Source organism: Primulina huaijiensis, chromosome 17 (assembly GCF_012295235.1).
Source record: "Primulina huaijiensis isolate GDHJ02 chromosome 17, ASM1229523v2, whole genome shotgun sequence".
In the NCBI taxonomy this organism is placed as follows: Eukaryota; Viridiplantae; Streptophyta; class Magnoliopsida; order Lamiales; family Gesneriaceae; genus Primulina; species Primulina huaijiensis.
The window spans coordinates 3407346-3422882 of NC_133322.1; the positions used below are offsets into that span (position 1 = coordinate 3407346).

The 15537-nt window shown below is 37.2% G+C and overlaps 3 protein-coding genes across 4 annotated transcripts; 1 reads left to right on the forward strand and 2 right to left on the reverse strand.

Moving 5' to 3' along the window:
* Positions 1 to 187: 187 nt before the first annotated feature.
* LOC140963578 (NADP-dependent D-sorbitol-6-phosphate dehydrogenase-like) lies at positions 188 to 3276 on the reverse strand. Its single transcript, XM_073422956.1, has 6 exons — positions 3039 to 3276; positions 2457 to 2551; positions 2248 to 2365; positions 1841 to 1973; positions 684 to 903; positions 188 to 580 (listed from the first exon to the last, which is right to left on the reverse strand). Exons 1-6 carry the CDS (start codon positions 3169 to 3171, stop codon positions 350 to 352), a joined length of 930 nt encoding a protein of 309 aa, XP_073279057.1. The 5' UTR covers positions 3172 to 3276; the 3' UTR covers positions 188 to 349.
* A 971-nt stretch (positions 3277 to 4247) lies between these two features.
* Positions 4248 to 6582, forward strand: LOC140963021 (eukaryotic translation initiation factor 4B3-like). The gene is made up of 2 exons (XM_073422222.1): positions 4248 to 5383; positions 6208 to 6582. The coding sequence occupies exons 1-2, from the start codon at positions 4326 to 4328 to the stop codon at positions 6296 to 6298; spliced, it is 1149 nt and encodes a 382-aa protein (XP_073278323.1). The 5' UTR covers positions 4248 to 4325; the 3' UTR covers positions 6299 to 6582.
* Positions 6583 to 8108: 1526 nt separating this feature from the next.
* LOC140963597 (translocase of chloroplast 120, chloroplastic-like) lies at positions 8109 to 13905 on the reverse strand. Of its 2 annotated transcripts, none has more exons than XM_073422978.1 (3): positions 13620 to 13905; positions 8804 to 12637; positions 8109 to 8413 (listed from the first exon to the last, which is right to left on the reverse strand). In XM_073422978.1, the coding sequence occupies exon 2, from the start codon at positions 12615 to 12617 to the stop codon at positions 8892 to 8894; it is 3726 nt and encodes a 1241-aa protein (XP_073279079.1). In that variant the 5' UTR covers positions 12618 to 12637; positions 13620 to 13905; the 3' UTR covers positions 8109 to 8413; positions 8804 to 8891. The 2 variants fall into 2 exon arrangements, with proteins under 2 accessions (XP_073279079.1, XP_073279078.1); XM_073422977.1 differs by having other exon boundaries at positions 8109 to 8439; positions 13620 to 13903.
* Between the last annotated feature and the right edge of the window lie 1632 nt (positions 13906 to 15537).

The following is a 15537-nucleotide window of genomic DNA, read 5'->3' on the forward strand; positions in this document are numbered from 1 at the left end:
ATACATGATTGAAATGGCACACACTCTAAGCTTCGAAAACTAAAATACAAATTCACAAGATAAATCTAAAGTTTGCATTCATCGAAACGAGAGTAGAATGGGAGAAGCATGTTTTTATCAACACACACACACACACACACACACACACACACATGAATGCCAACATATACGAATAACACTATAAATATGAACGGCAATGTCAAATTTTCGATTTTTCTCAGGAGTGAATCACGTCTGATTCATGTACCGTTTAGAGGGCACAAAAGCAAATACTTCAAATTTCTCAACAATCTCAATATATTTTATTTTTACAAGATCAAGATGGTAGAATATCAATTACAAATTCAATTCATGCATACAAATCTATACCCCAAAATTTGGCAGGTTGATTGGTTCGACAGCCGCGATCCACACTCTTGATCAGTTCCATGTCTTCTTTGGTAATCTTGAAGTCAAATACTTGAAAATTCTCTTCCAGTCTATCAAGTTTTGATGATTTAGGTATGACGACCGTGTTTCTTTGAATACCCCATCGAAGAGCAATTTGAGCCACAGTCTTACTATACTTCTTGGCAAGACCCTGATAGGTTAGAAGCAGAATTGAGAAGTAATAAAGCAACTAGTGGATACAAAGGAGTCGTGCAATGTCCAAAAAAAAAAAGGTAAAGTAAAGATAGAAGTACTTTAAGAACCGAGTCTTCCAAACATGATACTGAACCAAACAAATCGGTGTTAGCTGCAGCACCTCCAAGAGGGGTGTGCGCTGTAACACAGACTCCATGTTTCTGGCAGAACTTGACAAGAGAATCTCGTTGGAAATAAGGATGTGTTTCAATCTGATTCACTGCAGGCTTCACTTTGGCATAGGCTAAGCAGTCTCGTGTTAGGTATATGTCATAGTTGCTGCACATAAATAATGGTCAAACACATTGCAGCGAAATATTTGCCTATATGAGTAAATGTGCAAATTTTCTCAGAATTCCACTACGCTTGCAGATTTCCTATGCATTTATCAGTGGTGGGAACCAAAAATCAGCAGAAGATCCGTGACACTTCTGCAAATCATTATGACAGAAGGAATTGCTGAAAAATAATAAATCTTCTGAGACCATGCACTATAGGTTTGTATTTCCTTGAACCTCAGCAGAGAATTATTTATTAAACAATAGTTTTTCTTATTATAGTATTCCAGAAAAATTCACGACGGAAAACTTAGCATAAATTTAATTATTGAATTCCGTCATTGTCCAAATCATGTCTATTGGTACAGGATCACAGGTAGAACTTAATTAAAGCATAACTTTTTAGTATATAAAAAAATTGTCAAATTATTGAATTTGGTTACTGCTCCACTAACATCGCTGTATCATGTAAAAATATATGAAAACAACACGTTTTGCTCATGTATAACATATATATTTTTTCCATTAAACGTTGTAAAATATTTGAAATGAGAAATTAAATTGTATATTTTTTTTTTCTTTTCAAAAGTATTGGATGTAAGTTGGATATAACAATTAACAACTGTAGTTATTAGTAAAATATTACTAAAAGAAGAGAAACATAGACACAAGGATGGAAATCAAATAAAGATGTGAATGAACTTGCAACATAATTAACATTGGGGAATATTTTGAATTTTACCCTCATTTTTTCAAGGAAAAAACGAAATCATTATTTGGAGAGTTTGATAGTTTTTAGCTACTTCTAAGTTTCGAACTCGTCCTTTTCTATGTTTCTGCATGCCAAGAGAAGTTAAAGAAGAAATTTTTTACTTTCTAGAGCTTAGCCTTAAACCAACAAAAGACGACATCATTGAAAAGGATGATATCAGACTTACCTGATCCCAATGCTCCTCACTAAACCCATTGATACTAAATCTTCCATAGCATGCCATGTTGTCTCCAATGACACTGTGGTATCTATGTCCAACACACCATCCTCTCCCAAAGCACTATCAGTCGTGCCAACTCCTGCATCAATGTCAATATGGGGTCGAAAAAGCACTTGGTAATCAAATAAATGTGAAAAAGTTTAAAAGCTTGAGATGCATCACATAAACTAATAACTTCAAACAGTTGTAATCACAATGAACGCATCCTTCCTAGCACCACCTATTTCTTCAATTAAAACAGAATGCCAGAGCTAATCTGTGAATATATAGCCAAACAGCACAAGAATCCAACCATGCTACTAATACAGACCGTTGGTACAGTATCACACACAATCCACAGATGCAAAACATACCCGTATGCCTTGTAGCAACAGGAAAATGAACAAGGTACAAATCTAGATACTCTAGGCGTAATTTCTCAAGGCTATCCTTGCAGGCCTCGATGACATGGCCATGGTCCGAATTCCAAAGCTGCAAGCAATGACACAAATTGTTGATTTTATGCTAATTTCAAGAAGACAATGAATGGAATGATCATAAATGGAGTTCCATGGTGACCAGCCTTGGTAGTTATGAAAAGATCCTCCCTCTTCACAAGTCCTTCGTGAAAAGCTTCGGCAAGTGCATCCCCAACCTCTGCTTCATTTTTATAGTCAGCTGCAATCAGGTACCAACAATAAAAGATCTCAATTTAATGAAACTGTGAAAGGAAAAATACAACATGATTTCGGAACTATCCAAACCCAATCCGAAGCAATCAGATAAGGCGAATGATGTCCATTCATAACAAATTTCTACATGTTTCAGTACAAAGATTAAATACAGAAGTCCAAAAACAGAAATTCTAACATGGAAATCTTTTTCCTCAAAACTCTATAGAATCGTATGCACCAGACCGAACGATGATTACAGGTACTTGAATATATATACTTTTTTCCCTACTGAAGCGCACTAAATTTAATCTTTTAAAATATTAAAAACAGCTCAGTCACAGCAATTGGTGAATAACTGGATCAAGATACCATAAAAGGCAATTTTTTTCCCAAGCTCAGAAATCCACCAACATGAAGATTAAGGAGTTCAAGGAAAAAATCCTAGTACATACATAAAAATAACATCACAACACAATGAATGAAGAGGTTACCAGCACAATCAAAGTGACGGTAACCAATCTTAATAGCGTGGAAGAGCAGATTCTTTATATCTTTCCCCTCCATACGCCAAACGCCTAGCCCGATAATCGGCATTTTGAAGCCATTGTTCAACGTAATCGCCATTTTCGACAAACTACCGAGCTTCGTTTCCTCTCTCTCGTTGGTTTTAGGGGAGAAACACTGGTTTGGTCATTTCACGTAGCTTTTGTATCCAGATTCCAGAGGCACATTGATTGTCGTTACGGCGTCGTTTCTGCCTGATGCTGTTCGGCTGAGAGAGTGCGGGCCGAGTTAGCCTTGTTCTGGATGGGTCGGCCCATTATCACTTGGGTCCAATACCCAATGGATCGAATTTAATTGTATATTTGATTAGTCGCACCTTTTAATATAACCATTTTGGCGCATTCGACTAGGAAATTATATTTTTGGCATGTTTTTACGGTCAAATTAGAATAAAAATATATATTTTGTTAGACAATCTCATATATTCCTGAAACGAGAGACCTGAGCCATATTTATCATGATTTCATGTGTTGAGTTGAATTGAAGATCTATATAATAAAATAGAACTGTGAGACGAGCTTCACCTCATACAAGGCAATTGATTAAATATTACGTGAAACTTTATATTCGAAAATAATTTAAAACACGATATTCCATTTTTTTATTCTCAAATTCATAACAGTGGCCTCAGAATTGTCAATTTTTTTTAATATAAAAGTTCACACCATTTCTTTTGATAAATATATTTTCAAATATTTTTTCTAAATTGTTTTCATATTCGTGCATTATTATTAATTTAAATTTTTCAATAATTGATCACAAATAATTTGTATTTTAATTTTAAAATAAGTGATTATTAATTCTATTTTAAAATTATTTTAGTATAACAATTTTCCCATATTTATTTGTGATTTTAATTATTTATTCATTTTCCCATTAAATTTTAATAATTCTATTGAAAATAGGAAAATATGCAAAATGATTGTTTGATTTGATTTGAGGATGAAATCCAACAAAATAATAATGAAATGTTCTAAATTAAAAAAAAAAAAAAAAAGACAAGTTGTCAAATATTCAATTTAATTTGGGATATATACCAAACAATCTCAATTGTTTTTTTAAAAAAATCTCCACCGTTGGATTTTCATAATCTTCTATTGCACGTGAAATGACAATTAGTATATAAGCTGTCGGGGCGTTGAACGGACGCCACAAAAATCTTCACGAAACTTTTAGCGACAAACGCAGGATTTTAGAGAAAAAGGGAAAGCAGCATGGCGGCAGCAGTCAGCGCGTGGGCTAAACCCGGTGGGTGGGCCTTGGATTCCGAGGAGAACGAGGCGGAGCTCCTCCACCAGCACAAGCAAGATGTTGTCATCAACGAAGGAGCCGATACGGCGGATTTTCCTTCCCTTGCCACCGCCACGTCCACGAAGGCCAAAAAGAAGAAACCACAGACCCTATCTCTTCAAGAATTTTCCACCTATGGTTCTGGAAAGCCGACGCAATCCGTGGCTCCGAAGGGCTTGACTCCAGATGAAATCTTGTCGCTCCCAACGGGTCCGCGTCAGCGTTCTCCGGAAGAGCTCGAGCGGAACAAGCTCGGGGGTGGATTCAGATCTTACGGCTACAGGGATGAGCAGCCGCGCCGACAGGGAAGCTTCAATCGGGATCATAACCGTGAATATGAGCCATCTAGAGCTGACGAGAGTGATAGATGGGCGGCGGGAAAGAAGTCATCTTTGAATAATGGATTCGAGAGGAAGGAAAGAGGTGGGTTTTTCACGGATTCGTTGTCCCGAGCGGATGATTCCGATAACTGGGGGGCAAACAAGAGTTTTGTTCCATCTGAGACGAGGAGGTATGAGAAAAGAGGAAGCTTTGGATCAGATTCGAGTAATTGGGGCGAGGGACGGAAGGCTGGCGGAGCATTCGATAGTTTGCGGGAAAGAAGAGGGGTTTCTGAATCGAATGGTGTCGATTCCGAGACATGGGGGCGTAAACGAGAGGAGGAGAGTATTGTAAGTGGTGGTAGGCCGAGGTTGAATTTGAAGCCCAGAACGCTACCAATAGATGACGGGCAGAAGGGTTCTGAGATTAAGAGTGATGCAAAACCCAAGGGGAATAATCCTTTCGGAGAGGCCAGGCCGAGAGAGGAGGTGTTAAAGGATTTGGGACAGGATGTGAAGGCAATTGAGGAGAAGCTCGAATCGACGAAGATCAAAGGTGTTGCAGGTGCAGCTGACGATGATAGGAAGAAGGGCTTTTGGAGTGGAAAGCCGAGAGAGCCGGCTTGGAGAAAGTCGGAGGCTGTTGATTCTCGACCCGAAAGGTTGGTGGTACTTTTGGTCTTGAATTTAATTTCATTTTTCTTTTCTTTTTGATTACGAATTTACTTTAATTCTGAATAGTGTTAAGATGGTGGAATTGATTCTTTTATATTCTTTTGGGATGTTGATTAATATCTTGATTGAAACTGTTTAATAACCAGATTTTCAAAGTTTGGTATGCTGATTGAAAGCATTTCCGGTGTTTTTTTCTTTGTGTGCTCGTCTTTTCTGCAAATGATGGGGGCTTTGATTTACTTGGTTATGTTTTCCTGGTTATGAGTGGTGTTTCTTATGGTTAGTGCTAGAGTGTGTGTTTGTGGGTGGGTTTGGGTGACGTAGGGAGTAGTGGTCATTTCCCCTCCTATACTTCCTCTTAAACTTACTGGACACGTCCCAACTCCCAAGCTCAGTTATCTACAAAATTTTCTTGTTTTAGGTCAACAATATCATAACTCAATGAATGAGGTCACTCTCAACAAGCCATTATGGTTTGATAAAAGTTACCACGAGCTAATGAAATAAAGAAGCCAATCACTGGCATATTGTCGAAATTTGCATATCGCCTTTGTTTATTGATCTAATTGATGTATTAGTACTGTATTTTCTTTGATTCTTGTTCACATATTTGGATGATTCCGAAAGCATTCAAAAACAAGTTGTCCTCATCAATATGCCAAGAAATCATAGCTGGCTTGGAAATGGACATCATGGATTTTCGACGAAAATTGGAGATTTTTGTGATATTATCTTGAACTTCGTACACATATTATCTACCTTAAATATTTACTCAAACAATTGTGCACGGACATTCAAACTATTTATGTAGAAATGAAGAATCTGTAAATGGAGCTGTTGAAAATTCTGAAAATGAACATGCTGAAGGAGAAGACTCGGATGTCCTGAGCCAGCGGGTTTGACGCGAGGAGAAAGCAATCGAATATGGCATACAATATGAATCAGAGAGCTTTTTTATTATACATTTTTACGGTGTTCTATTGTGAACGTAATTGAAAGACAATGCATAAGATCAATTTTTGTTAGAGACGAGTAGATCTTTCTGAGTGAGTGTTTTATTGTTCTTTACACTGTTTAACTTTGATCTGCTTCTGTTCAAATTGTGTTCTTTACTTATTTTCAGTTTGGGCTGATGTATGTTATTCAGAACTCAAGCAAATAGTAAATGAAATTTTCACCCATGATACTTGAGTTTCGCCCCTGTAATTTTCGCTGGTACATAATTATGAGTCGTTAATACTGCTGTAGAAATTCTTGTTAGGAGGAAAACTATGTAGCCTCTGGATTATTAGATGAGTAAAACTTGCAACAAATATTGCCTGCTATTAATTAAATAATTCAAGAAAGTTGTGCAACCAAATATCTCTGTCTAGCAGTAAAGACGAGGCCTCCTGAAATTAGGGGCATGCATCGCCTCTACCTCGCATGCGGATGTTCACGTGTGCGAGAAAGCGGGTGGGCCGATGAAGTGCTCACTCTTTTTTTAAAATTGTGGATGGTCAGAAAAATCTGTTTGTTATTAATTTTTTAAAAAGTATTTTACATTTAAAAAAATTCAAAATAAGAATATTTATTATAAAAAGACTTGATTGTATATATTTGGAGTTTGTATGTAAATTGGATAGAGGAATTCGTCTGTGTAATTTTTAATTATGTTTGTTTAATTATGTGTAGTTTTTTTAATTGTGTTTTAAATTTTAATTACATGTAATTTTATTTTTAAATTAGAATATAATTTAATAACTTATATGAACAAAATTGTAAAGAGACATAGAAACTAAAAATATAATTTGCCTTTTAATATTTTGATATGAATTTGGAAATTCTAAGGACTTGTTATTCCAATCCGGTTTGCACGTTTGGTTAAAATTTAAAAAATATAATAATAATTTTTTTTGTTTATCCATACAAAATTTCACCAAACTTAAGTTCTAGGTTCGAGATGCTGCTAAAACAGATGTAGTGGTGACTAATGCCAGCTCTACTTTCAAATCACCTACACTTTTCGTGCTTGTACCGTTGGACCGGGGTCTGGTTCCAAGCTGTTAGGTCATAGCATTCTCCTCTTTAGAGAAGATAAGCCTCCACAAGACTCTAACTCTTGTGCTCGCCAGCGGAAAATACAACGCTTGACCTTCAAGAATTACGCCGAGTGCCGGTAATTGGTGGTACTGGCGTGTTCTTGTTGGCACAAGATCCACACCGTGTCGTCTAACAGTTCAGGCGATGCTCATTATGAATCGAACATGCATCATACTCGCACTAAATATTACTCCATGTTTAGCTTCCGCATGTGGTTTGTTTATATCATGTGCAACTTATGTTTCAGAAATAATACATCTGTTTTAGACCGAAGAATGCCTTGTTCAGATCATTCTTTCCAAGAAAGAGAGTTCCATCAGTTGATTTTGATGAGAAATGAACAAAAATCCATGCTGATATGTTAGAAATTATATGAAAATTTGAGTGACTGATATTATTCTACAAAAGAATTAATAAATCAACTTGCACTTTTCTAGGATAATAATACAAAAGCAAGCAACATCGGAGAAGGAGAATAAAATGTAAGGTATGAAAATGTCGAATATGATGTGGAAACAAAAATTGATTCAGGTCCAACCAACTAATCCGCCATAGATATATCAAATTCAAATTTCTATTTCAAGTGGCAGACAGCATATATCTCCGATTTCATGAAAGTAGACCAACGACTAAAATAGATGTAGAAATTACTAAAGGAGACATTGTTTGTCTAAATGTATAACAAAATATGAAATGAACATAACTAACCAAAAACTACAACCTCCAAAATTTTGTCCAACAACACATGTAAAAAAAACCTTACATACTCAAATCCAGCTGCAAGGAAGAAAAATAAGAGAAATAAGAAAGAGACTGTCCTTGAAAGTACCCCCGAAGAACAGGATCAATGATTTTTACAATCTGAATGTCCGAATCTTCCCAAGACCAGCCAAACGACCATTGTCCCTGAAGAAGCCAATTCTAGTAGCTTCTACCTATGCAACAAAGAAGAAGGAAGTATCTGGCACATGAAAAAGAAATATCATAATGGAGTCAAAACTGATGCAAATAAAGGCATGATAAAAAAAAAGGCTTAATCTAAAAAAGAACGATGGAGTAAGACATGCCAGAAGCATTCACGAGGGCTTTTTTAAGGCTGAATACGAGGCATATTCAAGTGGATTATTAATTGCATTCAATCATCCATCAAAAGTATCCGACAAATTATCAACCCCTTGCCTGTAAACTCTGATAGAAGGACAAATTATCAACCCCTTGCCTGTAAACTCTGATAGAAGAAAATATAACCATTCCTAGCATTTACTAAACCATAGAGGAAGTTGAAATTATTAAGGAATGTTAACTGTGAAAAAAGGCATAAATACCTATGTTGGCTGCTGAAATTGCGAAGGATTGATGGCAAAGAAAAAATTTGGAATACATGAGGGTTGTTGATACTATCCACTTTCATCATTATCCATACTGCACAGGTTGAGAAAAACTAAGAATTTTCTTGACTAGGGGAATTAGTCCAATCAATACTATTTGAAGTTGCTCTGAGCTATTGAGTCGGACGCTCATTTGACCAGACCCCTTGTTATTAATATTGATTCGGCCAACCAAATTTTCGTGCCGTCCGATGGGGATTTGGGTCTGAAAGTTGCAACCAATGGCAAGATCTCCATGCCAATCCATGACAGAGATCCCCAAAGTAGACAAAAAACGCCCTAAAGGGTGATCTTTGTCTCTCAGAGTTGCTTCAAGGCTACCACCATAAGCCACATCCCCACGTCCATACATGGCACCACCAGAAACAACTAACTGACCCCGTTTGCCGAAGAGTACCTTATCCTCTAATTTTAGTCCACCAGTCAAAACATCACCCAACAAAGTTGCTGAAAGACCTGCAGCAGCCTTATTCAGTCTGTGATTGCTAAAGCTCGTCTCTGTTCGTAGAGTGTAAGCAAAGTCCTTTCCAACTGATTGCATGTCAAAGCCTAGCGAAGTTGCTTTCCCTTTACCATGCTTCACCGAGCTAGCAACTTCCATTTGAAGGTTTCCATCCTTTTTGTCCTTTGAAAGGTGACCAGAGAAAGATACCGGTACCTTGTCTTTTACCACAAACAATCTTTCCACATTTATGCCATCATAACCAATGTCATGGTCCCAACCATTGGGTTCTAGGACAGCTCTTACAAGCCATGGGTTGGAGGAATCAAGAAAACGATTTCGATGGTTAAGTTTATCAGAATCAAAAGAAGCTGGCAGAGCCATATCTGGCATGGGAACGGGCACTGATGCAGCAGCACTGGCCTCTTCTTCTGCATTTTCACCATATTCAGCGGGTAAATTCTTAGCCTCCTCTTGAATTTTCTTTGCCATCTTCCGCCGCTGCTTCTCTTCCCTCAGCTGCTTCTTCATGAAAAGTCTTTCCCTATATTCAAGTTCATCATAGTATGCCTTCCTTTGCGCTTTATTCAGCATTTCCAGCTGTGCTTTAGTCAATGACTTGAAAGGCGGTAATTCATCATATTCTAATGATTCTGAGTCTGAGTCTGAGGAATCATCCAGATCATCTATGATATTATCGTCATCACCAAATTGCTCCGACGGAAGCTTCACTTCAGGCCTTGATTGAAGAAGAGATGAAAGAAGGAAAGGTAAAGGAGGTGATCTTGTTCTAGGAGCAAAGGATTTTCCAGGAGGGCCATCTTGCAACTTCAATAGTGTATTTGCTTCAGCCAAGATTTTCGAAGCGAAGGACAGAAGCAACAAGTGTGGCTTCCAAACCTGACCATTTGGTAATACTCTCTGTCCAGCTCTATTTGTCCTGCATGCTGAGTGGTTCTCCACCAATGAAACGGGATTCATGAGCCGCATATCTCCAGCAGCCTGCCGAATTGCTTGCTGGACGACATGGGACCTTTGGGTCACAAAGGTATCATAACTAGTAGCTGTGCCGTTAGGACCTTCCGGTGGGGCAGATGCAGCATGAGTCAGAACGACAATAGCATTGAACCATATCGATGGTCCAAAGATTTCAGTGATCGTCCGCAGCAATGGCATATCTCCAAAATCTCTGTTCTGCATGTCCAATCTATCAAGATACAAAACAATATCAGGAGGTGTTTTCTTTATAAACTTTTTGACAGAACGAAGTATTTTTTCATTCTGGCACTGGTCTGACCAAGACGGCAAAAGCCCGGGCGTGTCAATCACTCGTACCCTTATTCCCTGCACAGTCCCAATGATATCCTGAACCTTTTTGGTCCCAAACTGAAAAGCATCAGTGCCAAACATAACTTCATCAAATATGGAATTTATAGTTGCACTTTTACCAACCCCAGTTTTTCCAATAACCATGATTGTGCATGTGAAATCTAAGGGTTCTTGTCCAGCTGCCTCAAGCTGCTCTGCCACTGCACTTGCACGATCAAAGCTGAATGCAGCCACACGACCACCACTTCTCCCTTGTAGCTGTTCGGCCAAACCCAATCTATACAAAACTTGAGCCACGACTACATTATGTGGAGTTTGACCAAGCCTATGGGCAAGACGCAGAAATTTAACCCGAATCATCTGGAGCTTTTCACGGGTCTCATCATATTCCTCAGCCTCTCCATTTGCAGGATCCTCCATAAGCTGGTTCTGTATTGGAGAAACCGCACCATTCACTCTAGGCTGCTGGACAACCCTCGAAGTGGGCTCTAGTAGAGGTGCAGCACGCCCAAGGCCAGCAGGACGAGTTGAAGATAAGTTACTGTTGGCTGGTGGAATATCAGATGCAGACCGAGACAAGTGTTCTTTATTTCTAGAATTGCTAGAAGCAGGTTCTACCGGCGAGGCAGTTTGACCAAGACTGGTAGATTGGGGGCTTATGGAATATGAAGGAGAAAAGGCTGCTTCAGGTCTGTTTTCCTGCGTTCTCTTGACTGAATTACCATGGAAAACAGGTTCCTGCACCAGAGCATGTGGCTCACTGACTGCAGGAAGAGCTGGAGAAGGCCTTGGAGTGGAGGTGTTACCAGATGATGATGGAATACCAGTACTGGGTCCAACTTCCTGTGCTCTACTCCCTGAGATAGATTCTTCCATTTTCCCATCCTTCGCTCCTTCCTTTTCTGAGCCTTCAGAAACAGCTGAGGAGACCCCGGTACTTACATCCACAGTAGAAATACCTTTGCTTTCCTCCGGGACAACATCCAGAATATCAGAGTTTGCAACTTCCACACTTGGAGAATCTATTAATATCTGTCCATTTTCTTGATCTCCAGCATGATCCTCTTCACTTTCACTAAGCGAGTTAGTTGGAGTCCTTGCAATCTGTTGACCCTGATAATCTGAACCTGGAACAATAACTGGCTCATTTACGATTAGATTTTGTTTGTCATTTTGTACAGATTCATTGGCATCTATAGTTTCCGCTGATGTTTCGTTACTCTGTCCTTTCACTGAATCAGTATCGGGAATCTCTATGCCTTTATGATTCAAAGTGCCGACCAAATTGGCATCACTCTTTATATCATTATCAGCAACCTGAAAACTAGTATCACCTCCTTTTACTTCATTAGCATCTCGGATTTCAGAAATCTCGTGAATGTTTCCTTTCATGTCAGGCTTCTCTGGATCAGTCTCAGCTCCTCGTAACTCTTTGGCTTCTGGAGGTTCTGACGTTTGCCATATCCCCTCTTTTCTAGCACCAGCATCCGCAATGTCTTCTGCATCATCAGAAGTCAAAGTTTTAACAAATATTGCAGTATCTGGTACCGCATCCCCAGCACTTTGCGGGGATGCAGCCAACAAACTGTCAGATTTAGTAACAGAAGTAGTTGAATCAGCAATTTCCATTGAGTCATCTTCCCCATCCTCAACCACGCCATCATCAATGGTTCCATTATTCTCATGCATCAAATGTTCAGCCTCCTCGGCATCACGGACTAAATTAGTATTTTCCTTACTGCTCTCCATGATTCCACTTGATTCAGTTTTTTCATCTTCAGTTATAACACTATTATCTGAATCAACCATGGTGGGTTCCACCTCGACTGCCTCTTCAAACACTTCATCCTCGTCTGATTCCTTTGATCCGTCCATACTAAAGGCAACACTGTTCTTTACTGTTAGTTCAAATATTTCACCCTCACCGCCCTGTGTCTCCTCTAGTTTAGCAGCATCGACAACAGCATTATCATTTTCCATCACAAACCTATCTCCAATGCCTAGTGCAAAGAGAGGATTTATAATGGTGAGAAAGTATAACTCAAACTCCAAAATTCTGGAGAATTTTTTTTAAAAGGAATGTGACAATCAGTCATAGCCATAGTACATATTCCAACCTCCCTACCACTAATGTAGTAGGCAACACTAGTCACTGAGTAAAATCTGATACATGTGTGTAACGTTAGGTGACTTTCAATAAAAATATATCTTTTTATAATTTTTTGACACAAGATGAATGCAGGCACCAGTTTTTCACTAGATAAATTTATTATTTTTAGCGCATACTCATCTATACCATCAGAATATTGGGTTCCTTAAGTCAAACATTAATATGAAATAGAGTCAAGTTTACCATACAAATCTTTTTTTGCAATATATATTGATATGAAATAATTTTTGAAACTTTACATTTGATGTACCAAAAATGGCTATATGATCATATAACTTGATAAACGCAGACATGTACTTGTTTTGCACAAGATAGAGATCAGCTTGTGTAATTTTCCATCATAATGCAGGCATATATATAAAGCATATCGTGCTCACACTCACAAATATTGTCGACAAGAAATCAAAGACAACAAAACAGAGAAAACCATAAAACCAAATTATTAATAGCACCATAAAAAAAGCACGCACACACACACACACACACACACACACACAAACACACGTAACAAAAGGTTGAAAATTTTATACAAATATCTGCCCGAAATACCAAAAACCACAAGCATGAAAAACCCGATTATTATGTACTCCAAATGTGTAAAATATCAACATAATAACTCTTCTGCACATCAGCTCAACCATAATCACTCTATCCGTACATAAGCACACAAAGGAGAATTCCAAATCAGATCTTAAGACCAAGTCTCAATTAGGGTTTTTCATCACTCAAGAGGAAGTAAACCAAATGCCCAAATAATCAAACAATTCCGAGACATAAAAAAAGAAGGAAAATTGATAAATAAATAAACTCACCGGGTGATATGTTCGATTCAGTACTGTAAGAACACAAACTTTCAGAGGCAGGAAACACGATTTGAGATTCGGAGAGAATGAGAATTCGGGTATGGCTCCGCAAGGGAGAAGGGGAAGAGCTTTTTCACCTACCGACTATTTGAATATATAGCTGAGAAACTAACTTTGGCTGCTGAAGCTGATGATAAGACTAGATCGACGACTGTAACGAGATTTCGGTTTTGATCTGACGACGGAGAAGGTGCCCCTCGGTTCCATCGTGAAAATTTCTGCTCAATGTACATGGTGACATCGACTTAAGAGGGGGGAGGGGATCAGGTGTGATGCGGAACAGGATAATGTGGAAATTACCAATCAAGAGTCACGTGCTTTAATACTATAGCCTAGCGCGTGAGCCGTTCGATTGGGAAATTCCCACGTAATTTCTTGGTGTACTTTCGTTTTTTTTATTCTAAAAGTATTTGGAAATATTTTTTTAGAAATAAATTGGAAATTCTCACATTTTTATTTTTGGTTTTCGGGTGGAAGTTATTTAATATAGATATATATCATATTATTATATAAAAATATTGGAATAATTTAATATTTTCTAGTAGCATGGATTATTTTTAAAATTTTATAATATTTCATATTATCAAGTTAACATATAATATTTTTTCAAATTATTAAACCAAATTTTTATTTATGATATCATCATCTATCGTTTTCTTAGTTTTATAGGATGCTGAGTACGTCTCGTATAGCCTCGAAAAATATATTATATCCTATCTCAAAATTACATTGAAAACTAGCCCTACTTGACCGGATATACAATGAGTCTCCCAAACAAGAGTATGAGTCGTCTTATTCACTGATCTATACACAAAAACAAAAATACACTCTAAATTTGGTTTGATAATATTTTTAATGTTAAAAATTGTCTCCTTTTTATTTGCTTTTTCAAAATATTATCAATCATTTACAAGATGTAAATAAAAAAAGAGATATTTTTGTTCAATATGATTTACTCGATTTTTAATGATAATATAGTATAGATAAGTATTTCTCTTCTTCTTTTTTTTTGTGAGATTTCTTTGGTCTAAACATGGCATGGACAAGGTTTGGTTAATGTACTTTTTTTCTATTTTCTTTTTCTTTTTTATTTTTCCCTAATAATAATGAACTGGAACAAATTAATAAAGACAATAGCAAGATAGTAGAGAAAAAAGAAAACCATTTAACAATGATAGTAACTTCCACCAAGCCAAAATGTCAATTCTTGTGAACAAAAAAAGAGACAGATGGATTTAAAAATATTTGATTTAGTTGGTGTTTTTTTTGTACTGTGGATTTATTTGGCTTTTAATCTCTGTCGACTCTTTATACCAATTATTTATAGCTTATCCAAATAGAAATTCACATCTCTTGGCTTGGGAATGGATAAGGTGCTCACATGGGGGAATATATTGAGAGATTTATGATCTAAAGATTTTAGCATTTCATACATATGTATGATATGGTTTTATCAAAAACTATAAATGATTTTTTATTGATCCCAAATCACATAAAGATGCGATTATATTCGCCGCGAGCGTAATTATATTGCATTTTTTTTATTAGATTAGTGTTTTTTTTTAATTTGGTAAGTGTAATTATGTTTATTTTAACCAAATGCTGGTTATTAAAATTTAAACCTACATAGTTAACATTCTCCCTCTATATCAGCTTTATTTATTTATTTCTTTCTTTCTAGTAATAGGTTCTTTGACCCGACAGAAAGATAAATCGAAAAATGTGTATGATTAGGAACAGATCTGAGGGAGATGACAAAAAATATCGACACTCAAAGCATACTCGACACAATATTTCAATGAGAAATATACTTTATACAACAATCAATTATATGACCTCGGAGAACTTCATCAAACGTCACCCTAAG

What these genes read in the sequence shown, in the direction of transcription:
- LOC140963578 (XM_073422956.1), bottom strand. Translation starts at nt 3,171, where the DNA reads ATGGCGATTACGTTGAACAATGGCTTCAAAATGCCGATTATCGGGCTA. An exon ending in TGTTGCTACAAGGCATACGG is followed by an intron (nt 1,974 to 2,247) that starts GTATGTTTTGCA and finishes ACATTGATGCAG; the next exon opens with GAGTTGGCACGACTGATAGT. An exon ending in GTGAGGAGCATTGGGATCAG is followed by an intron (nt 904 to 1,840) that starts GTAAGTCTGATA and finishes ATTTATGTGCAG; the next exon opens with CAACTATGACATATACCTAA.
- LOC140963021 (XM_073422222.1), top strand. Translation starts at nt 4,326, where the DNA reads ATGGCGGCAGCAGTCAGCGCGTGGGCTAAACCCGGTGGGTGGGCCTTG. An exon ending in GTTGATTCTCGACCCGAAAG is followed by an intron (nt 5,384 to 6,207) that starts GTTGGTGGTACT and finishes CTATTTATGTAG; the next exon opens with AAATGAAGAATCTGTAAATG.
- LOC140963597 (XM_073422978.1), bottom strand. Translation starts at nt 12,617, where the DNA reads ATGGAAAATGATAATGCTGTTGTCGATGCTGCTAAACTAGAGGAGACA.